Genomic DNA, 24157 nt, shown 5'->3' with positions numbered 1-24157 from the left:
GACATCATTTTGTCTATAAAACTGGTTTTAACATTCAATGTTCTGTATATTTGTCTCATTGTGCTTCTTAGAGTGCAAAATATATATACCTCAAGAAGCACATGTATTCATAGAGGGTAGCTAGGTGAGATATTTGTGTTTAAAAAGTGACACACACTTTAGACATTCTAAATTTAACTAAGCAGGAAAAGACATATTGTCGACAGAATTGGTTTTAATATTCAAATTTCATATTTTTTCTCATTGTGCTTTTTAGAGTACAAAATATATATCTCAACAAGGACAAGACATCACACAGGGGAGGGATTTTGGTTTAAACTGTGACCTAAAATATGCATATTAATTTTAACTGAACACAAAATGGCATGATTGCTTAAAAATTAGTTTTAACATGCAATTTTCCTAATTTTTCTCATTGTGATTCTAATGGTACAAAATATGTATCTCAAGAAGCAAGAGCCATAACAGAGGGGAGGAAAAAGTTTTTTGTTTAAACTGTGATCCACACTTAGGCATTCTCTATTTAACTATTATAGAATGACTGAATTTAACATAATAGGGTGTAATTGATGCGATTTTCCTATCTTTTTTCAGTGTGCTTCTAAGAGTAAAAAATATGTATCTCAAGAAGCATTACATGTTAGTGATCCACACTAGGCATTCAAACTTTAACTACAAAGAAATTAAATAATTTTCAAAAACAATGCAATTTTGCTAAACTTTCTGATTGAGTGCTTCTGAGGACAAAAAATATATATCTCAAGAAGCACATCATAATTAGATAAGGGGGTGGGGGAAGGTGTGGAGAGAGTGAGAGACATTGTTATGTTTAAAGGTAGGCATTTTACGCTTACCTTAATATAAATTGACAGCATTAAAAATGAGTTTAGCATGCAATATTCCCATATTTTCTGATTGAGTGCTTCTAAAGATACAAAATATATCTCTCAAGAAGCATGTCATAGAGGGAGGGGGAGAGATATTGTTATGTAGAAAATGTAGGCATTCTACGTTTACCTTAATAGAAATTGACAGCATTAAAAATGAGTTTAACATGCAATTTTCCTATATTTACTGATATTTACTGATTGTGCTTCTAAAGGTACAAAACAAGTATCTCAAGAAGCACGTTCATCTTTGAAATGACATCCGCGTACGAGGATGCCCTTACACGCATGCGCACACTTATGCTTCCCCCTGCTTCTTATCGTGCTTTTTGTACTTTTTTTGTAACCTTCCATTCCTGCTAATCGAGTGGATGTGCGACCGTACTGTAAATAACTGTCAAAGCTGCTGTAAACGATGATGAACGTCGACGATTTGAAGGAAGCCGATGTGGAGGAGACAGAAAGTGATACTGTCCCCGTGTTGAAAACAGAGAGTAAGGTAGGAACTCATAAATCTATCTCTTTGCGAGGAAACATCTGTTGCTGCTAGTAGTAGTACTAGTCGTTCACTCTTTCGTAACTTGTCACATATTGTCAAGTTTATTATCTCCAAGTCTAACCAGCGGCCCCAACACTGGCGGCCGTCGCTCCTGTCGCCCGCACTGTGTTATTTGCTCTCATGTGTCATTGAGGACTTGTAGCCCACACGTCAGATCACGGCTTACATGTACAGGTGACCACTTTCAAATAAACAGTCAATTATAGCGGGTATACATTTAACGGCTTCATGTGTATCTGAAATCGTTCACACATAGCTACTGTGGGTGTGTTACAGTCTCTACCAAAGGGACATCGATCCTCTATTTCACGTTTGATTTCGTCTCACATGTTGACGGCAGGGAAAGTTTGCAATTATAATGTAATGAAAAAGCGTTTTACGACTGTCCTCAGCTGTCATCAAACGACGCGCGTTGAAAGAATCGCCCCGCCCCTTGCCCACAATCGCTCAATGGCGGAACCAACCAACACAAACACTTTCTAGTGCAGGATAGCAAGTTGGAATTGCTTGTTTATTTAGCCGAAAGGTCTATAAACTCAGTTTTCAATGAGCATCCAGCCCAAATTATCTCCAACAAAAATTATATGAATTAATAAGTAAATCATCTATTAATGCCTGTCAGTAATATGAAAGTGATCATGCATCCAATTTCTCTGTGTATTAAGGTGGTTCACACTTCGAAAATGAAGACTGAAATTTTTGTTCAATTTTTGTCAATGCCACTTTCAACAGTTCTCTTCTAAAAATAAGAATGCAAATCGGGGGTCACCTTGCAAATTTTGGTTCTAGAGAAACATACCCAATATCTTATACAGATTTGGAATTTCAAAATGGCTGCCGTCCCTGTTTATCGCTATGGGGGAAAACAAAGTTCCTGCAGATTTTCACAAAACTAAGCCGATGAAAATTTTATTTCCTGCAAAGCTTGAAAATGAGTCCCTAGAAGTGGCACTAAGCCAAAAGAATATTGTAAAAGTTTAAGTGTCCAGATATTTGTCCCGAGGGGCATTGTACCTTAGAATAATTTTGAATTTGAATCTGTAATATGTTTTAGAATGTTACGGCCAGAAACATAAGTTAAAGAAAATGTAACCTGGTAAAAGGAGGAGTAATAGCATGATATTGAAACCTTATTTGGAAGTTAAGACACCTCTTCTTTTATCAATAAGTGTAGAGAACTTAAAAGCTTAGTCTTCTGTTTAGCTACCTGCCGCCAAGTGAATTGTCAATTGAAAATATTGGCTAATGCCTCTCATCAGATTGCAATCTCAGTGTAGGTTGATTTTTCAAGCCTGATGGGCGTTTTTTTTGTCATAATTGCTAGGGTTTGTACAGTTCTGTTCACTGGTCAGTCTGTGTTGTCATGGTTACCGTCTGCTCCTCTAACCAGTGTACTGCCAGTTTTTTAGCTCCCATAGCCATATGTATATATGGCAATGGAAGCTATTCTTATAGGCTAGGGAAATGTCTGTATGTATGTATGTCTGTATGTCTGTATGTCTGTATGTCTGTATGTCGTGTCTGTATGTCTGTATGTCTGTATGTCTGTATGTCTGTCCGTCAACATCAAAAACTCCAAAACCGCTGCACATTTCATCTTGATATTTGGTGTGTACATGGATGATGGGCTGTAGATGAGATTTTGTTCAAATGAAGTTGTCATTGCCAAAAATATGCAAATTAAGTGAAAAAATGTAAAAACAGTCAAAATTGAAAATCTCAATAACCACTGAGCAGATTACATGAAAAATTAGCATGTAAGTACTTTGGGCTGACCTGAAATGATTGTGCTTTTTTTGATTTTTTGATATTGTTGAAAATATGCAAATTAGTGCCAAAAACGGCGTTTTTGGTAAAAAATCTCCTTCTTCATAACCGCTGGTCACACAGCTTTCATATTTGGTATACAGGTCCCTAGGGATAACCTAACTTGGATTTGTTCAAATTGTGATGAAATATGCAAATCTGTATTTTTTAGGAATTTTTTTGTCATTTTTGGTCAAAAATTTATTTCATCAAAACCGCTCGTCTGACAGCTTTGATATTTGGTATACAGGTCCCTAGGGATAACCCAACCTGGATTTGTTCAAATTGTGATGAAATAAGCAAATCTGTATTTTTAAGGAATTTTTTTGTCATTTTTGGTCAAAAATTTATATCATCAAAACCGCTCGTCTGACAGCTTTGATATTTGGTATACAGGTCTTTAGGGATAACCCAACTTGGATTTGTTCAAATTGTGATGAAATAAGCAAATCTGTATTTTTAAGGAATTTTTTTGTCATTTTTGGTCAAAAATTTATTTCATCAAAACCGCTTGTCTGACAGCTTTGATATTTGGTATACAGGTCCCTAGGGATAACCCAACTTGGATTTGTTCAAATTGTGATGAAATAAGCAAATCTGTATTTTTAAGGAATTTTTTGTCATTTTTGGTCAAAAATTTATTTCATCAAAACCGCTCGTCTGACAGCTTTGATATTTGGTATACAGGTTCCTACAGATAAACTAAATATGATATACAGAATATATGATGAAATCTGCAATTTTGTATTTTTGGTGCAATTTTTGCCATTTTTGGTCGAAAAATGTGTTTCTCAAAAACTACTTGTCTGATGCCTTTTATATTTAGTACACAGGTCCCTGGGGGTTCTCTTAGTGTGATATAGTGAAATTTGATGAAATCTTCAATTTCTGTATTTTTGGGTCAGTTTTTGCCGTTTTTGGTCAAAATATTTGTTTCTCAAAAGTTACTCATGTGATAGCTTTGATATTTGGTATACATTTTTATACATAATTATGATGAAATCATCAATTTTGTATTTTTGCAGCTAATTTTGCCATTTTAGGTCAGGCCATCCTGAAATGAGCTATCAAAGATCTCAACCTTCTTCATCAATACATATGTCACAAAAAGTTGCTCTCTACATAACACAGCAGAGCTCTGTTGACCGTTGGGTCGCTTGTTAGCTCCCATAGCCATATGTATATATGTTTACAAGTTTACATTTTACTGAAAATCTCAATAGCCACTGAGCAGATTAGATGAAAAATTAGCATGTAAGTACTTTGGGCTGACCTGAAATGATTGTGCACATCTTGGGTCAGTATCTTGGACTTGCTATTTTTCATGTTTTTTTTTGTAATTTTCTCCCGTTTTGGTCAAAAAATCTTCTTCTCTGAAACCACAAGTCTGATTGATTTGAAACTTGGTATGGAAGTGCATAGGAGTGACCTTTCCCAAATCTAGGCAAATCGTGGTGAAATTTGCATATTTGCATTTTTGGGCTATTTTTTTCATTTTTTTTTCTCTGAAACCACACGTCCGATTGAGTTGAAACTTAGTGTAGAGGTTTTTACGGGTGACGTCAGTAAGATTTGATCAAATTCTGGTGAAATTTGCATAATTTTATTTTATTGGGGGAATTGTTTTTATTTGTGATAAAAAAATCTTTTAGCTTGATTTTAGCTTGTTTTGATAACTATATGGGAGCGACCAGTGACATTGTCACTATTTTTATAATTAAGTTAGTATGTGCCTTAAAAGTGAAAGATTTCAGCTTTTGGTCAGACTTTCCTCAGTTAAACGTTCAACCGTACTCTTATCAAATGAAGAATGAAAATCAAGGGCTACCTAGCAAAGTTTAGCACGAGAGAAACAAATTATCTGACAATTGACATATTCCGATATTCAAAATTCAAAATGGCCGCCATTTCAATGTCACTCTATGGGAAATAGAAATTTTGATTTTCAAAAAAACTAAGATGGTGATTTTCCTCTAACAGTTTAAAGTGAGCCCTCACAAGTGGTAGATCAGAAAAGAGAATGAAAACATTTTTGAGTCGTAAGGAACATTCTACCTTAACACACCAACTTGCACACACAGCTGCTGGAGATGCAGCACTTTATATTCTAGATGGATTGAAAGATTCACCTTGTGGCGGCATGTAAGTTAGTCTTTCCTCATAACTATATACAGTAGTTGATGCAGGCTTCTGTCAAAAACAAATGCTTTCACTAAGTCTCCTTGACGTCATGTGTTCTCAAATGGTAATTGAAAAAGCCTTTGAAGAACCATAAATTTTATGGCCCACCTCATGATAGAACATGACCTCGTTCAAGTTTGTTCAACTCTTTCCAAGGAGAAGCACCAGAAGCAGAGGGGATGGGGGGGTTGGGATGGAATCGTCTAATTCTATGGCAATTGCTAACTGTAGCCCTGTACACCTAACCGACAAAGTCATTAAACTTGCCAGTAGCTGTATAACTGTGGATGATATTTTTACTTCTTTTGTTTTTCATATCATTTACAGTTCTGGTTCAACTCCCCAAATATGTTGCGATACATACAGTATTGAGCCGTTAACTCAGTTTGTACATCTGTAGACTGCATTGTTATTGTTGACAAGTCAATTCTGGCCTAGACTGAGCACAGGTAAACAATAACAGTGCATTCATATAGATGCTGTTTTGACTGGCTAAAATAGGTGTTTTGACATACCTATTTTAAGGATGTAGATCAAAAACTTGCTATATTGATTTAAAAAATAGAAAGTTTTAAAACATCGTCAAGACAGAGAATTACTGGCCCTTTAATAACTATATATCGAACAAACAAACAAACTGATTATAAAATATCAATTTGATTGCAGTTGCCTGCACCGACTGCCACATTTAAGTATTTACGGTTTATGCATTTTACAACAGATACTAGTTCCTCTGCAGCCACAGAGGTCAAACAAAAACTGTTAAACGCAAATTACACATATTCAATATTTCTTACATCGCGCATGAACATTGGTCCATAATAAGAATTGTCATTGTTTTATGATCAGTTACCATATATTTTAAAGCATACAGTGTGGTACGTAACATGAAATGTAGTTCATTGGTTATATTTGCATATCATGTATTTTCATTTGAACACTTGAGGCTGCGTCTTAATTATGTTTAGAGTTTTACCCCTTCAATAGTATTATACATCTCTGCCAGTAAGCTACGTTTGGAAGGAACAATACTTTCAATGTCCGAACCATCAGTATTAGAAGATTAATGTGTATGTGTATGATGAACTATCCAATTAATAGGTAAGATTAAAAGTTCCAAAAAATATTTCACTTTCTGAAGTCTTCAGTTGAGAGCACTGACCTGAGGTAATTCAATTGTGATAATTCAAGATCAATTTTTTGTTTTTGTCGATCAATCATGCAAACATAACAATTTTCTTTTTCTGAATTAAAGTAGAAATCACCCATTAATGCACCTATGACAATGTCATTCAGCCCACATAGGAACTTCTTGAATTTTGTGGGTGTTTATTTCCAGCTTTACATTAATACCTTCCTGGCATCTTTACTCGTCCTTGCAGCAAAATATGGCTTGACATTTTCCTCAGTATTCCAATGAAAATATTTTCCATGTGCTTTCACCTGGAGCCATGCTCTCAAAGCCCCATTCATGACCATGTTAAAGTTTGTGCTTCTGGAAACATTTTGTGAACAGTTGTAATGCATGACATCAGATAATATCAAGAGATGTACATGTTAACATAGCATAAGCAGGGTTTTCTCTCGACTGCGCGATTGCGCAAATTGCGCATTTCGAGTCATTTTCTGCCCTTTAAGAGTTACTGACTGCGCGAAAATCGCGCCCAAAACACAGCAAGCAAATACGCCCATATGATGGTGACCCAAGCGCATATAATAGTGTAGTGAACTGTAAATTTCCTGTTGTTTTTGGCCAGAATACTGCCTCGGAAAAGACTATATATCGCCTGTCACTCAACGTTGGTGACGTGCATAACGTGGAGTGTTCGCATCGAAAAAGAACAGCCAAGGACATAGTTTGAGTTTAGTCTCCATGAATACTACAGTGCCATTGTATGTTCATGTTTTGATAGGATATGTTGTTTAATATCATTAGTAAGCATTAAAAAATGCTGCCCCCTAAAATGTCAAGTCTGCCCCTAATTTTGATGAATGGGGCAGAAATTGCCCCCTTCAGTGAGCATGCAGAGAAAACACTGCATAAGGTGGTCCCAGTGATCACCATATGGCACAGGATAACCTTATACGGTAGTCCCAGGCTAATCTAGTGGTCCATGTTCATTCATTAATATTCACTTATAACACTGCCCATCAACTATGGGAGTATTAGAATAATGGACTCCCAAACTCACAAATGTTGACGTCTCACCAAGCCCATTATTTGTGGATTGCTCATATGTGCATATTTGAAACCAAGCCAGGAAGATATGAATATTTGATGAGTGTTGTATAACAGTTTGGAATATATTAAAATCTGTATATTGGCTTGATAAAATACACTGGTAGTGAGATATGAATAAAAAGTCGTTTTACAGTACAAAAGCTTTTCAACATAGCAAACCCTGTGATGTAATAATGTATAATAATCACCATGCTTTATCATTGTGAAACATTTCACAGAAATTTCTCCTTTCTTTAAAAATGTGAAAAAGAACTTTCTCAATATTGAAATTATTTAGTATGATAGTGGCCAGTTTATTAATATAATCATAGACAGCTTCATTTTGATGGAACAGATACAAGTCTTTTTATCATGACTTCATATAAAAAACTGTTAAGATAATTTGTGCATCAGAATTGAAAGACTGAAACTTTTGCTAAGGCTTTCGGTAAGGGACCGTCTCAGATTGTCACATAAGTTCAAAAAGCGAAATTCGTTCATTTACAGGGGGAGTTAGTTTGACCTCCATTCAATTAGTGAACTTTTATTTTGTGATTACAAGTACTCTTTACATTGTTTGTAAAAATGAACAAAAACTGCACACTTGTACCAACAAATTTTGCTGTAACTGTTTCCAACTCGTTTGTGTCATGCTATGGTTAGTACTCAAATTTGATCGATTACTTGACGATGTCATGTGCTCAGTGGATACATATTCTTCAGTAGCTCTAGCAAAATGCTAAATTGTACTCTCAGGCAGACATCAACATTTGACACTTTTGAACTTTCGTTTAGGGGAGGATGGAGGGGGTTTTGATGTAAACGAAGAAATTTCGTTTCTTTAACTTAGGCAACAATCTTAGACAGTCCCTAAGAAAACATGTACTCATTCCGTTTCAAAATCAAGAAATAAAAATAAGGTGATCGCTGTGCAGAATTTTGCATTTAGAAAAACAAAGTACCTCTCACCGACCAACACTTGAAATTCAAATTGGCTGCTATACCTGTGTTATTATACTTGATTGCTGAGGGAAAAATTAAATGTACAATTTTCACAAAAATAAATTGGTGAAAACTTCAGATACTCCATGAGCTTCAAAAAGAACCACACAAATGGTAAACCATAGTACTTTTGTATGAATTTGAGATATCCATCCCAGAGATGCATTCTAACTTGCCGATAATATGTTTGCGTATTTTTCCTCTGCCTTTTCACTGGTAATACCTCTGCCCATTTGATGTTCAAATTTGAATCCAGTCAGCTGTTTGTGTCAGACTTAATATCCCAGTGATGTGCCTAAGCCTTTTCACCAAAACCTGGATCAGAAGTTAATCTTTTGAGGTTGTGTGAATTCTATCCTAATTTCAACACTCGGAAGATGGAGCACATCTTTCATTTCAATTTCAGTTGACAAAAAAGATTGATGTATATAATATTCTGAGATGTCATTGATACATTTCCTTTGTGTCTTCGTATTTTTAACAAACTTTTCATTTATCCACAAGCGTAAGGCCAAAAAAAAATTGTTTCTTGTCCTTGATATTCAGCAAAAGTGATGTGACAAAGCGATTTTCTTTTTTTGATATTTTTTATCTGTCTTTTTATTATCCCTAACAATGCTGGTTTGGCACTATTGATGCATCAGTGATTGTCTTTTATCACTGGCTGCATAATACTTCCGTTTTCTGTTTAGCAATTTTGGACATACAAACAGGGATATCAAGCAAGGATAACTGTACTGATGAGTATGTACAGCGAAAACGGAGTCAGCGTGGACTCTCTGTTGTGCCGAGGAACAAAATAAACACAGCAACTGACATTTTCTTCAGAACAGAACACCCAGAGTAAATGTCATCAATGGCACACCGCCTATTCAATCAATCCCACAAGTCAAACAAAAGATTCAGTTTGTATTCTTATTGTAACAAAAAGTTCCTCATAATGAGTTGAGAATAAATGAAAATATGGTAAATTCTGTACAGAAGGAGCTTGAACGGCGCAGTATCAAGTTTTCTGCTCAATTTAGATTGTTGCCAGTACGGCCATTATTATACACCTTATTATTCGATGCCACCTTCATCACCCTACGTCTATTATAAACGTCTAGATTAAATTCCGACGATAGCGAGCAAACCGTCATATGACTGTGTGACCGACTCCTCTGCCCCTCCCCCGCACACAACAGCGACTATCCCTAGTGTGTTTTCCACAGACACTGTCCGTGTTTAGCGTCAGTTGTTTTTCCCGAAGACGGAAACCCTCGCTTCAGTTTCTGAGTTGGACATAATCATTGATAATATTGAAAGTTAACTATTTCAGTTTTTTGTTGTTCGAATAACGGATATATTTTTCTAACATATCCATGATGAAATCAACACGTTCACAAAAAGTAAATCCCGGTATTAAACGCCAGCACGCCTTTTCAATAAAATATTTCGTGGCATTTGCTACATTGTCTGTGTGTTTTGTCTGTAAAAACGTCTGTGGCTGCGTTTATTTTGTTGCGCGGCACAACAGAGAGTCCACGCTGACTCCGTTTTCGCTGTAACCCTAAAAAGACCAGACATGATGCGCAGGTTCTGAAATGACATGTGCGATGACCAGAAACAATCTTTTTTTTTGGCCTAAAGTAACAATCATGGAAAAAAGGTATTTCTGTCACCATCTTACTTTATTTAGTTTCTTTTACACTAAAAGTCAGTTATGTCACCGTTATTGGCCATGGCCAATGAAAAGAATAGGTTTTTTTCTCACATGCTTTAATCAATCTGTAATAGCCATGTCAGCTTGTTTTGACATGTTTGTGTTTAAAAGTATAAATAATATGATTGTATGCTATGAACATCATACAATGTTCACATCTGCAAGATCACAGCATTAGTGCAATGTACAATGCTTAACACTGAACTTAACATTGTCATCAGAATTTCTGCTGTTTGTAAACATCCCTATGTTTCTTATTTTCAAATATTTAGTCAGTCCTCTTTAGCTCAAGAAAAAAGAGAACAAAAACCAAACACCCCAAGAAAATGAAAAGAAAATAATGACCACATCACTATGTCATCAGTTTAGAGCCGTAGGACGATAAACAAACCTGTAATTTTTTTATCACTGCTTGCATATTTCATTTCTGAAATTCTGCCATCCTATTTATTTTGTATAGGCTACAAGCATGAAACTACAAGCATGAAAGTGTAAGGATATGATAACAGATGACAGACACTTTGCAGTTTAGGAGAATCAAAGGAATTCAGTCATCTGCATATATTTGTTGTGTCTATAGCCTTTAAACTTTCACTTGTAGGGCCATGCAAAAATAGGAATGCACTGCCAAAATGTCAGCCTGACACTGATGTTCTGCATAGAAATTTGGCATCAACCGCATGCTGATATGCCTTTTTAGCTCCGCTGTCAGCGACGCAGAGCTTATCAAATAGGTTGATTTTCCGTCGTCATCCGTCGTCCGTCAACAATTGCCTTCTCCTCTGAAACCGCAAGTCCGATTGCTTTGAAATTTTATATGCAGTTCACTTGGGGTGACCTCACTTAGTTTTGTTCAAATCATGGTGAAATTTGCATATTTGTATTTTTGGGGCATTTTTTGGTGTTTTTGGTAAAAAAATCTTCTTCTCTCAAACCGCTTGTCCGATTGCTTTGAAATTTGATATGCAGTTTACTTAGGATGACTTCAGTCAGATTTGTTCAAATCGTGGTGAAATTTGCATATTTGTATTTTTAAGGCAATTTTTGTCATTTTTGGTAAAAAATCTTTAAAAATCTTCTTCTTCAAAAGTACTAGTCAGATAGCTTTGATATTTGGTACATATGTCCCTAGGGATGATCTATTTCAGATTTGTTCAAATGTGCAGAAATATGCAAATTTCCATTTTTATGGCAATTTTTGCCATTTTTGGTCAAAAAATGTTTTTTTCAAAAGTACCTGTCTGATAGCTTTGAAATTTGGTATACTGGTTTTTACAGGTTAGCTAAGTAATATATATTTAATTTCTCATGAAATCTGTAGTTTTGTATTTTTGGGGCAATTTTTTCCATTTTTGGTCAAAAAATGTGTTTCTCAAAAAGTACTGGTCTAACAGCTTTGAAATTTGGTATACAGTTTTCTATAGATGAACTAAATTTGATCGTTTGAAATTATGATGAAATCTGCAATTTTTATTTTGGGGCAATGTTGCCATTTTGTGGTCAGAAATTTCATTCTCAAACAACTACTCATCGCATAGCTTTTGTTGAAATGTTCTTAGGGATGATCCAATGTGATATATTCAAAGTATGATGAAATTGTGTATTTTTGCAGCTTATTTTAGCCATTTTTTTCTAGCCATTGCATTGAGCTATCAAAGATTTCCACCTTCTTCATCAACATGTGTCAAAATAGTTATTCTCTACATACACACAGCGGAGCTATATCGGCCGCTAGGTCGCTTGTTTTTATATCAATAACTAAGTCAATGCAACTACATCAACATCAGTCTGTCACTCTACAGACTGTTTCATGCGCTGAGCAATCATTAGGAGTGAGGATTTGGCAGGAATAGGGCTGTTTTTATTGTAGCAGGTGGGTATGCATGTGCAAATGAGCGGTTGCGGTCAATGGCAGGTATAATATTTAATAATGATATTTATTTCTTACGCGCACTACACATACGTCTCAGTGCGATTTACATATTTTAAAAGAGAACAAACAAATATTAAAACCCAGCAACAGCAATAGAAGAAAAAGAAAACAAACAATGTCAAAATCTGTCAACACCTGTACCATTCTCGTACAATAAACAAAAGACGGTGATAAAAATTAAAAAAAAATTGATAAAGATAAAATAAAACAAAAGACAGTCATAAAAAACATTATGAAAGCAGCAGAATAAATTAAAAAATCCCAGTTAAAAAAATCCAAGTTAAAAAGTCCCAGTTAAAAACCATACAGAAGATGATCCTGAAAACTCAATCACAAATAGCACTGAGTAAAAAGATGAGTTTTTAAAAGACGTTTAAAACAGTCAACAGATCTGGCGTTGCAAATCACTGGCGGCAGCGAATTCCACAGAGCAGGTGCACAAACAGAGAATGCTCTCTGCCCATATGCCTTATTAAAGTTTCCATGAGGTGGCACCAACCGCAAAGAGTCAGCTTATCTGCGATCTCTGACTGGGGTGTAAATTTCAAGCAAATCAATTAAATAAAGTGGTGCGAAGCGATGAATGGTTTTATAGGTACTTAACAAAATTTTGAATTTGATGCGAGCACCAATAGGCAGCCAGTACAGATCAATAAGAACAGGTGTGATGTGATTGAATTTCCGAGTCCGGGAGACGAGACGAGACGCAGCATTTTGAAGGGATTGTAGCCGATCCAGCTGAGTCTTATTAACACCATACAGGAGACTATTGCAATAATCAAGCTGAGACGTAATGAATGCATGAACCATCTTTTCCGTTGTAGGTTTGTCCAATAATAGGCGGATCTTGCCAATTCTAGATTTAATATATGTTGTGGTATATAAATGACCAGCCTAGCCACTGATGAACAGTAGAATGGAATATCACCTGAATGGAAATTTTTGTTTTAGCTTTTGTCAAGAAGACTTCAAATCATACCCATTCATATTATAATACATTCGGCAGGGACCATGCACATTTAGGGAAAAGTGAAACAATTGACCGATAACTTACCGATATTTGAAATTCAAACTGACAGCCATCCTTATGTTCATGGAGCAAAATGAAATTTGTGATTTTCTCAAAACAAGATGATGGTCACTTCCTGTATTTCACAGGCGTCAAAACTGGTCTACACAAATAGCAGATAAGCAGTGTATAATATTAAAATTTGAGCATCCATTATGATTACTTGCAGATGCTGAACTATACACTTGACCTCACTTACCAGTACATGAGATATATCATACTACTGAAATGATTGAAAATTAAAAACAAAGTTTTATCGAGTGATGCTCAATGGCATTTGTTTGAAATTGGAAAAAGACATTTGTATGAACTTCAGTGTGACAAAAGAATGGAAAGTGTGTACATGTGACAAACAAAACTTTGAAAGTTGAATTTTATTGTCGTCTTGTCTATCCTGAATGTACAGAATTTTATTACTCACCAGTAAAAATTGAATTTCATACAGTAGTTAGAAAATGAAAATGCATGTATTATTTAGTTCTGACAGACAAGATCACAATACTAGCTCCACACAAAAATATTTTACCATGTTTCATGACATACAATTATCCTATTTAGCTCAGAATGCTGACGGCCCACAGTACAAATAAAAATAACTATTACCTTTGTAATTATAGAGGATTGAAATGAAAGTTTATTCAGTAGTAGTTGAAAGTTCAAAGAAGCAATTTGCACAGTGTTTTTATTTGATGTTAAAAAAAGACAATCAAATATAACATGGTAGACAAAGTAATCGAAAGGTTCATGTAAACCATCAAAGACTGAAATAAACAAATCTGTGTTTCCACATGACATGACTTTTAGAAATACACTTTAACTAATGGCCATCTTAATTATCATCACAGTAGACAAAGCATTTTTCACGAAAAAATATTTTTATGTCTTTCTACATGAGTGAATACTACATGTTATTTTCAGTAATTTTCTTGGAAAGGAAAGGGGCATGATTATGCAAAATTATGTAAATATCACTTTGCATACAACGGTCTGCCCTCAGAGTTCAACTGACACACTGAGTCAAAAAAGTTCTCACTGATGCAAGGAATTTCCCGTACATGTATTGAGTGACAAAGGATTGACCTGAAGGAAATTTATGAAATGAAATTGATGCAAAGAGGCAATGAGTTAAAACTGGCACAGTCATTTCAAATCACTGTTCGTTTCAGATAAACTGTTAATTTTTCCATGAATGCAAACAGTAGACAGGTTGCTCTTTACCACTTATAAATTGTGTAATGCTACAGTGGACTGACTCTCAATGAAAGTGCCGTTGCTGACATATGATCAGACGTGACACTCTCTCATGGCACCAGCAAAATTTACCTGCCGTTTTATGCAAATGGTAAGGGATGGACCATTAGATTTTGGGAGGGGATAGTCAAAAACAGAAAAAAAATAATTCAAAGCAAAAGGTCAAGAAAAAAACTTCAGATTAGTTTGCAAAATAAAAAAAAACAAAATGAGAATGCAAAAAAATTTTAAATCTGACAGTTTAATTGGAAAAAAATATTAGCACTTCATGACTCACTTAAAAAAAGTTTCAAAAATTTACTATTGTAAAAAAATATTCACAATCTGATTGTGACCACCCCCACCTCCCTAGATCTAATGGCCCGTCCCTAAGGAGAACTGTGAATAGCCAAGGTTGCCACTCTGAAAGTCAACAAACTCAATGCTCCTGACCATGAGCACACATCTTTCCACAGACATGTGCGTTTTTATTTTACATAGGTCAGTAGGCTGTTTGTGTGGTGTTAACCTTGTTCATTTGACCTTTAAGAATGGTTGTAATTTTAAAATCACACTGTACAATGGTAATTTTTGGTATAATTACTGTATTTGTTACTTCTCATTCAGGCAATTAGTTTGCCGTTGAATTTCAGCAAATCGCAAAATATCCTCAAGTTTCTATGCTAGTTTGGACAATGGCCAAAAGAAAGGTCAAAACCGTTCAGTATGCTGCACGACTAGGGGTGACAACACTTCTGCTTTTTAACATATTCTAAACAATTCTCATTTGCAGGAAGACCATTGTTCCTTTTGTACGGTGTGAAAAAATGAGTGCATTACAGTAATATTTAAATGAGCAGCTAGTCTATACCGTCAGGTGAAAAATTTAGGGGTAGTAATTAAGGGATTGTCAAAACCTGCCTCCTTGTTATGCAAGTGCATCACATCCAAATTTAATTCAGAAGATACTCTCAGCACAGTATCCCACGGAATTGTGGGCCCCCTAAGTTTCTTTAAAATGTGACCAATCGGGATGTCTCAATGTGCACCATACTGCTCAGGTCGTTGACCCTCATGTGCTGATGCCGTATTTTCCAGTATGAGTTTTTGCCTGTGGAAAAGCTTGTTCTTAACCTAAAATTCTGTTGAAATTCAGATACAGACTATCCACTATTGTGGTTGAATACTAAGTTTATTCCAGACTTGAATTCATAACATCGCATATTTTACATATCATTGTGTCGGTGAAGCAAGTACCCTTTATAAATATGCTATGAATTTTAACTTTCAATGTGAAGAAAATATATTTGTTTTGTACTGGTAGAACAAAATGTTACTGCAAAGTCAAAGGTACTGCTTTTTTTTCCCATAAAACTGTGATACTCCATATTAAACCTTAACGAAGAAAAGGTTTTTCAAGTGTAAATGCAAGCTGAATGTCTTTGCGCACGAGATTTTAATTCCTGTGACTGTTGTAATTCCTCTATTGCCAATGTACAGTATGAGGTATTCTTAAGGCTAAAAAGTGTCTGTTGTGTATCTGTCTATGTGAAAGTATATATGTCTTTACTGTATGTATGTATGTATGTCTATCTGTCTGTGTGTCCATCTGTCTGTCTATCTGTATGCATCCAAAACTTGATAACTGCATCACCTTCTGCCCTGTATTTGGTGTGGAGGGGCCCTTATCAGTATCATAGGATGGAGGTGTGAATTTGTTTTCCTTACTTGTGTTGAATATGTAAACAAAGGTAAAAAAGTCTACATGCTGAAACTCTGGAACCGTAGGCCAGATTAGGTTTATATTTGGTTTATTGGTACCATGCACAAACTGTGTGCAAATTTGATAATTGTTTGGGATATGTAGCATTTTCCATTTTGAAGAATATTTTTGTCATTTATTTTGTCAAAAAATATTCAGATCATACTAGAGCCTTAAAATTTGGTACAGATGTTAACTGAGATGACCTATGTGCATTTGTTCAAATTGTAATGAAATCTATAGTGTAGCTATTTTTGCAATTTGTGGTCGAAATTCAGATTTTTCAAAGTTCAGTATACTTGTTCCCAAGGATAAACTAGTTGAGATGTGTGCAAATTGTGATGAAATCTGCAATGTAGTATTTTGAAGAGGCACTCCCACTTAGTAACATTTTTAAAACACATTTTTTTAATGCCAACGGTCGATATTTGACATGGCGACTTCGCGTGGATCGCGAGATATTGATAAAAACATGTCCTCAAAAAAGTTAAAGTTTGAATTCCGGTGGCCCACCTGAATTCAGCTTCCGAACATGGAACGTTCGGCACTGGGGCCATTGTCAACTAAGCTATGGAGTACGACTCTACGCAGACGCTGCTGTATGCCACAGCAGTACCACTCGCGTCGGTGAGCAGTCATGTCCCATGGGAGAAAGCCGAGTCCTACTGACTCTTTGACCTCAAATATACATATCTCAGTAACCACAAGTGCTACACCCTTCATATATGGTATGATGGGACACCTTATGATGCCACATATTGTACCTCATTAATTATGTGCATATCTAATTTTGAGCGAGCCAATAGAGCTAGAGGTCTGATTTTTGGTATATAGGGATAACTTAATTTGCAATACAATTTTGTTGACAAAGTGTCACGTTACCTCAGTGACCTTTGACCACAAATATACATATTTGTCCATAACTCAGTAACCACAAGTGCTACACCCTTCATATATGGTATGATGGGACACCTTATGACACCACATATTGTACCTCATTAATTATGTGCATATCTAATTTTGAGCGAGCCAATAGAGCCAGATGGGCTGTAGATGAGATTTTCTTCAAATGAAGTTGTCATTGCCAAAAATATGCAAATTAAGTGAAAAATGTAAAAACAGTCAAAATTGAAAAAACTCAATAACCACTGAGCAGATTACATGAAAAATTAGCATGTAAGTACTTTAGGCTGACCTGAAATGATTGTGCACATCTTGGGTCAGTATCTTGGACTTGCTATTTTCATGAATTTTTTTGTAATTGTCTCCCTTTTGGTCAAAAATCTTCTGCTCTGAAACCACAAGTGCGATTGATTTGAAACTTGCTATGGAAGTGCATAGGAGTGACCTTTCCCAAATTTGGGCAAATCGTGGTGAAATTTGCATATTTTTAGTTTACATGTCCATAGACTCCCATGTATAAGGCAGATCTCCATAGACTCCCATGTCACGAAAATAAAAATTTAGTTTCTCATCATATTCATATTGCAAAAGGATGCAGTGACACAATTTTTTAGTCCCCACGGATGAAGTCCAGTGGGCTTATAGATTGGGCCATGTCCGTCTGTTCATCCATCCGTGAGTCCATCCGTTCACGCATTATCTCGGATATTTTGACAAAATGTCATGTGACCTCGGTGACCTTTGACCTCAAATATACATATTTGTCCATAACTCAGTAACCACAAGTGCTACACCCTTCATGTATGTGATGGGACACCTTATGATGCCACATATTATACCTCATTAATTATGCACATATCTAATTTTGAGCGAGCCAATAGAGCTAGAGGTCTGATTTTTGGTATATAGGGATAACTTAGCAATACAATTTTTTTGACAAAATGTCACATGACCTCGGTGACCTTTGACCTCAAATATACATATTTGTCCATAACTCAGTAACCACAAGTGGTACACCCTTCATATATGGTATGATAGGAGACCTTATGATGCTTCATACTGTACCTCATTAATTATGTGTATATCTAATTCTGAGCAAACCCATAGAGCTGGATGTCTGATTTTTGGTATATAGGGATAACTATAGGATAAAAATTTTTGACCAAATGTCATGTGACCTTGATGACCTTTTACCTGAAATATATATATTTGTCCATAACTCAGTAACCACAAGTGCTACACACCTTCATGTATGGTATGATTGGACACCTTATGACGCCACATATTGTACCTCATTAATTATGCACATATCTAATTTTGAGCGAGCCAATAGAGCTAGAGGTCTGATTTTTGGTATATAGGGATAACTTATCAATACAATTTTTTTGACAAAATGTCACGTGACCTCGGTGACCTTTGACCTCAAATATACATATTTGTCCATAACTCAGTAACCACAAGTGCTACACCCTTCATATTTGGTATGATTGGACACCTTATGACACCACATACTGTACCTCATTAATTATGCACATATCTCATTCTGAGCAAGCCTATAGAGCTGGATGTCTGATTTTTGGTATAGGAGATAACAATGGGCGAGAAATTTTTTGACCAAATGTCATGTGACCTCGATGACCTTTTACCTTAAATATATGTTTGTGTCAATAAATAAGTAACCACAAGTACTATGTCCTTTTTATTTAGTAGGATGGGAGACCTTGTGACAACACACACTTTACCTCATTAATTATGCACACATCTAATTCTGGGCAGCAAGTAGAGCTAGAGGTCTGATTTTTCGGCATATAGGGATTAATTAGCAATATAATTTTTTTTCCCAAAATGTCATGTGACCTCGATGACCTTTGACCTTGATTATACATATATATGCATATCTCAGTCACCAAAAGTTCTCTACCCTCCAATTTTGATAGGATATTAGACCTTAACAGGGAAAGACACTTATTTTTTTATTGACTTGCCCTTCGGGCAAGTGGGGGGGTTCAGTTCACTTGCCCGAATTGGAAAAACCACTTGCTCAGTATAATTTACGTGTTTGAAAAAAGCTAAAACATTGATTTTTTCATTTCATGCACTTTATTTGAAAATTATGTCATCATGAGAAAATGTCAGACATTCTCATAGGGTTCTCCTCACACTTCTAAGAGTGCTGGATGGCTCATTTATATTCCATTGATTACTAAAGCCCCATTTCCTGTATCATTTAGCATTCTTTGTGTGATTTCACTTCTGAACTAAAACAAGTTTTTTAGAATTTGCTCCTTTAGGGGTTGGAATACAAGTATTGTTAACCTCCCAGTGAGACTGCATGTGCAATTTTGAACAAGAAAAATAATAATAATATGTGCCCAAACGTAAAATGGCACCCCATGCAAATATAGCAAACCAGTCAGTGTACACCGTGCATATATGCATTTGAATATTCACGGAAACAACAGAGTAGTCCAATGTAATGCATAGTGTTGAATGTTTTCAACTGGGACATGCTTTGTTTTCTTTTTAGTATGGTGTGAAATCATAATAATGTTTTCAACTGGGACATGCTTTGTTTTCTTTTTAGTATGGTGTGAAATCATAATAATGGTTAAAATGTAAATTTACTTGTCCAATTTTTCACTAAAGAATGTTTTGTACAGCAGTGAAAGACTATATCCTGTAAATGGGTAGAATTTAAAGAAAACCAGAGAAAATAGGAAGCCCTTTTAGGTCAACAAATTTCAAGATTTTCAGCTAGTGGGGGGTTTCATATTCATAGAAAAAATTCTAACATTTCATATGTCATATGATTGTATGTTTACTTTCTTGGGGCTTCATGTACAAATAATACAGTGGCCAGCAGGTCGCCAGGACGTGCTGAATTGACACTCAATCACCAGTGACTTAGTCATGTTCAAATTGAAAAACATCGATAACGGGAAAGAAAACTGTGGAAAAAAATACATGAGGCTAAAAATTAAAAATGCAGCTATTCTCTCATATTTTTTTTATTTCTTTATATGAACTACTTACTTTTTGAATAAACTGCAAATTGAGCTAGAAACGGTACCGGAACAGCGATCTGAAACATGGCAGTTACATCGCTGATTTTGAAACGCATTTTTGAAGGTGAGCCAATCAAAACATCCCTTACATCGAATACTCATTTAAAGCCCAGATCTCGCTCTTTCTCGCAATATAAGGTTCTTCACCAACATAGGGCAGTGTATATGACCAAATCCGAGACAAAAAATTGAGAGCGATTTTTCCGAGACCTAACCCGACCAACTCTCAGTGAAACGTCCTCTAGTACGCAGTTTATCATTATTTCTTTTGAATTTTTGCTAGAAAAATGAGAAATTTTGAACAGCTCACGTATTTATTGACGGGGATATTGACCACGCTTCACAGTAAGTGAGGCTACCCACAATTCTCCATGATCTGTACACACGGAGATCACTCATTGAACTGGAGCAAATTTCTTCTGTACACAGAACAGCTCGGTCCATATATCAAAATTCTGGGACCATAGTTTTGATAATCATAATTCTCTAATTTCTCACGGTGAATAATGAGAAGATCAATCCCTTTTGCGCAGAGGAGATAGCAATTTTGTGATTTTGTCCACATAGATTTTTGACAGCCATACACAATATTTTCAAGGAAACTAAAGGAATAAGTTGCATCTGTGTTGGCAAAAGAAAGGGTATTGATTTTTTTAAATGTTTGTAACAAAGGAAATTTGCATGTCTGACAGGTGGTATGATGAGACCATCTTAGTTGCTGATAACTTTACCATGACAAGTGTGCAATTTTTAGCACCTCAAAACATCGACTTCTCATTCAATTTACTCCTGAATTTTAAAGATGATCAATAATTTTGGAACATAGTTTTAACCAATAATCCTTAAATTAAATTCTAAGTTTCAAATTGTTCAGAAACTGATAAAATTGAAGAAGCCTTTACCAAATAATGTCAAAACTCCACATGGCCCCAGTGGTGATGTTTTGAAAGCCTTTATTTGGATAAAATACTTTTTGTAGGTAGTTTTAATGCAGTAGAGCTATTCAAAGTGTCATCAGCTCAAAAAGACCTTCAATTTGATATATCACTTATGCCATTTGAGCTTAATATTTTCATTTTGTCATTTCTCGTAAGTGTCGTTCATCCGTTGCCATGGATAAATCCAATATGGCCACCATCGTAATCGCGTAATTTTAGGATACATTTGTGTGTGCCATTGAAATCTATCTCCATGCCAAATTTGGTACAAAAAGATGTTTTATTAACAAAGTTACAGCAAATTTACTGTAAATTTCAGCTAAAACTCCTTCATTTTTGTCCCATTGTTCCCATTGTTATTATATGTATTGTCTTTCTACAGAAAGAGTAAAAGTGAATGTTTTAAAAAGCTATAAATTGTAACCGTTCATCCAATTTCGAAAATTCAAAACATGTTTAGCTCTCTCATTGAAATCTAAAAAACTACATTAATTAAAATGCAGATTGAACATTTCAAAATTTCAGTTGGCCTCCCTACAAATAATAACAGCCATTTCAATTGTACCTTCAAGGTCTTTTTGCTTTACATAAAGAAAAAATCTGTAGCTATAAAGGAATGTTTTTAAGCTTCTGAAAAATAATGGACTTCTTTGTCATGCTTTTACTGCGCTTATATCATACACCAGCCCTATGAAGTTTGGATTACCATTGCACTATACCAGTATCCTATGTTTTTCTAATAACCTACGTGGTCTTTTTAATGCTCATGCGCAGACTAAATAGAATTAAAACCAACAACCTAAGGCGTCAGTGTTAGACAATGTGTCTTGAAAGCTGAATTTCTCGATGTCAAACTCGCTCCAATTGCCTCTTGACAGTCATTTTAGAATGGGAAAATTAACAAACAGAGAGGTTGGTCACCACGGACAAGTAACTTTTGGCTTATTGACCTGAAAATTAAGTCAGTGTTTGTTGAAAATTCAAAGACTTGACCCGTTGACACCAAATATTGCTCATGACTTCATTGCATGCGGTCTTGCCACTGACTTTGCCACTCACTGTCCCTCAACAATTGAAGAGTACGTTTTAGTAAAAGTCCAATTTTATGTAGTGATTTTTAACCTCTGGACTTTATTTTAACATTATTATAAACGTTCATACAAAGCACAAAAACCGCTGTGTGTTTCTTTTTTTACCGTATCGACATATTGTGAGACACCGTAACTTCACAGTCAATGCAATGAACTTTGGTGAACGTACGTTCCACCAGCTGAACAGCTTTTTCATATGCAAAATCAGCGTACGGTAATTTACCGGTACCGGTGTATTGTTTGAACTGGATTTTATTGACAGCGATTATATGATTCTTTTCCTCAACTCTTCATGCAATTTTATGAAAAATCTTATGGAAATGTTCACAATGACATAATATGATTATTTTTTGTTGTTTAAGTCCATGTTCCCTCACCAGAAAATCGCTCTCGTGAATTCGATTTCTAGGTAATTATTTTTTGCACTTGTCCCGTCGGGCAAGTGGCATCGGAGGTTCACTTGTCCGAACGCGACTTTCACTTGCCCCGGGCAATCGGACAACCCTTAGTGTCTTTCCCTGCTTAAGATGTCACATCTTGTACCTCATTTATTATGCACATATGTATTTCTTGGCTGGCCAATACAGCTAGAGGTCTGATCTTTTTCCTGATTTAGAACCATAACTTAGACATGCCTCATTTGTTTCAAATTGGGAACAACGACATAGACCTATGTGCCCATAGATCTCAACATATACTCTCCAGTGATACTTCTTAAAGGGAAACCTAAGTCCAGCGACTTTGACCGTTTATCCCTTCCAAAATCACCCTTGAGTAAAATGCAGCTCAAATTTGCAACATAATTGCACGCGCTGACGACTACGGCGAGATGAAAAGAGAAATTGAAGTAAACGACATTTATGGAAATGAGCCCGGAATTCCATGGGTGCGAAAGGGCTCATGGGAGGAGCGTGCGTGACGTCATCGGCGATACAGACAATTGTAGCTTGCAGCTGGAGGAGTACTGTGTACAGTTCAGCGCGTTCGTAAGACGACTATATGGAGTGTTCGGACAGCGATATTTCTGACATCGAGTATTACTTTTCCCTGACTGAAATCAAACCATACTAATTTTAACCAAGATCTGTAATAATTGGAAAGCATCTCAAAACATCGTTCATATCTTGGTTCTTGCGGTTTTTTGTATGATTCCGTGGAGGGAGTCACTGTGCTTGTACAGACCCTGAACTGGATTGAGTGACCCTGGCGTACCTTCAACGCTACGTTTCTAAAACAGAGTTTTCTGTATCAGTCGCTTAAAAATAATTTTTGGTTCGTGAATGATACGGAATGATTGACTGATTGTATGTGTTTATACCGTGTAAGTCGAGGTTGGCCAGATTGCGAAATCTCCAATATGTGTCAGAAAATATTTATTCGCGATTTGACAAATCCATTATTTCGAAGCTGGTGTTGAACTTAGGAAGTCGGGCTTACTCAGATCTACAAAGTGATGAAATCGCCGATATAATGGACATGATTTGCCCGCTATTTAAAAAAATAGTATCGTCTTAAAGCTTGTTGTAAGGAGTGTATTTCATACAAGATCAGCCCAAACTCCAGACGATTTCCGATATGTCTTCCATTCAAGTCCCGATCGCCAAGTAAAAATGTTTACATGTAAAGAATGTAGTTTGTGCAAGGGCCTCCCGAGTCCCGATGATATCCGATCGGCCCTCTCGACGAAGTCCCGTGTGGACATTTAATGGAAAAAAATGCGTTACGTGTAAAAAATGTATTTCGGGCATTAATAAATCTAATAATGTAAAACATACAGTATTCTTGACTACCGGCCATGGATGATATTT

General features: G+C 35.8%; 1 protein-coding gene across 1 annotated transcript in view; it reads left to right on the top strand.

Moving 5' to 3' along the window:
- The first annotated feature begins 1229 nt into the window (after positions 1 to 1229).
- Positions 1230 to 24157, top strand: part of LOC139137309 (solute carrier family 2, facilitated glucose transporter member 3-like) — a 62139-nt gene continuing 39211 nt past the window's right edge. Inside the window, exon 1 of the mRNA XM_070705333.1 lies at positions 1230 to 1386. Coding sequence (XP_070561434.1) covers positions 1303 to 1386 — 84 coding nt within the window. The 5' untranslated portion in view covers positions 1230 to 1302. The remainder of the gene's footprint in view (positions 1387 to 24157) is intronic.

Source organism: Ptychodera flava, chromosome 7 (genome assembly GCF_041260155.1).
Source record: "Ptychodera flava strain L36383 chromosome 7, AS_Pfla_20210202, whole genome shotgun sequence".
Classification (NCBI taxonomy): Eukaryota; Metazoa; Hemichordata; class Enteropneusta; family Ptychoderidae; genus Ptychodera; species Ptychodera flava.
Note: the sequence above shows the minus strand (reverse complement) of the source record. Positions and strands in the feature narration are given on the sequence as shown.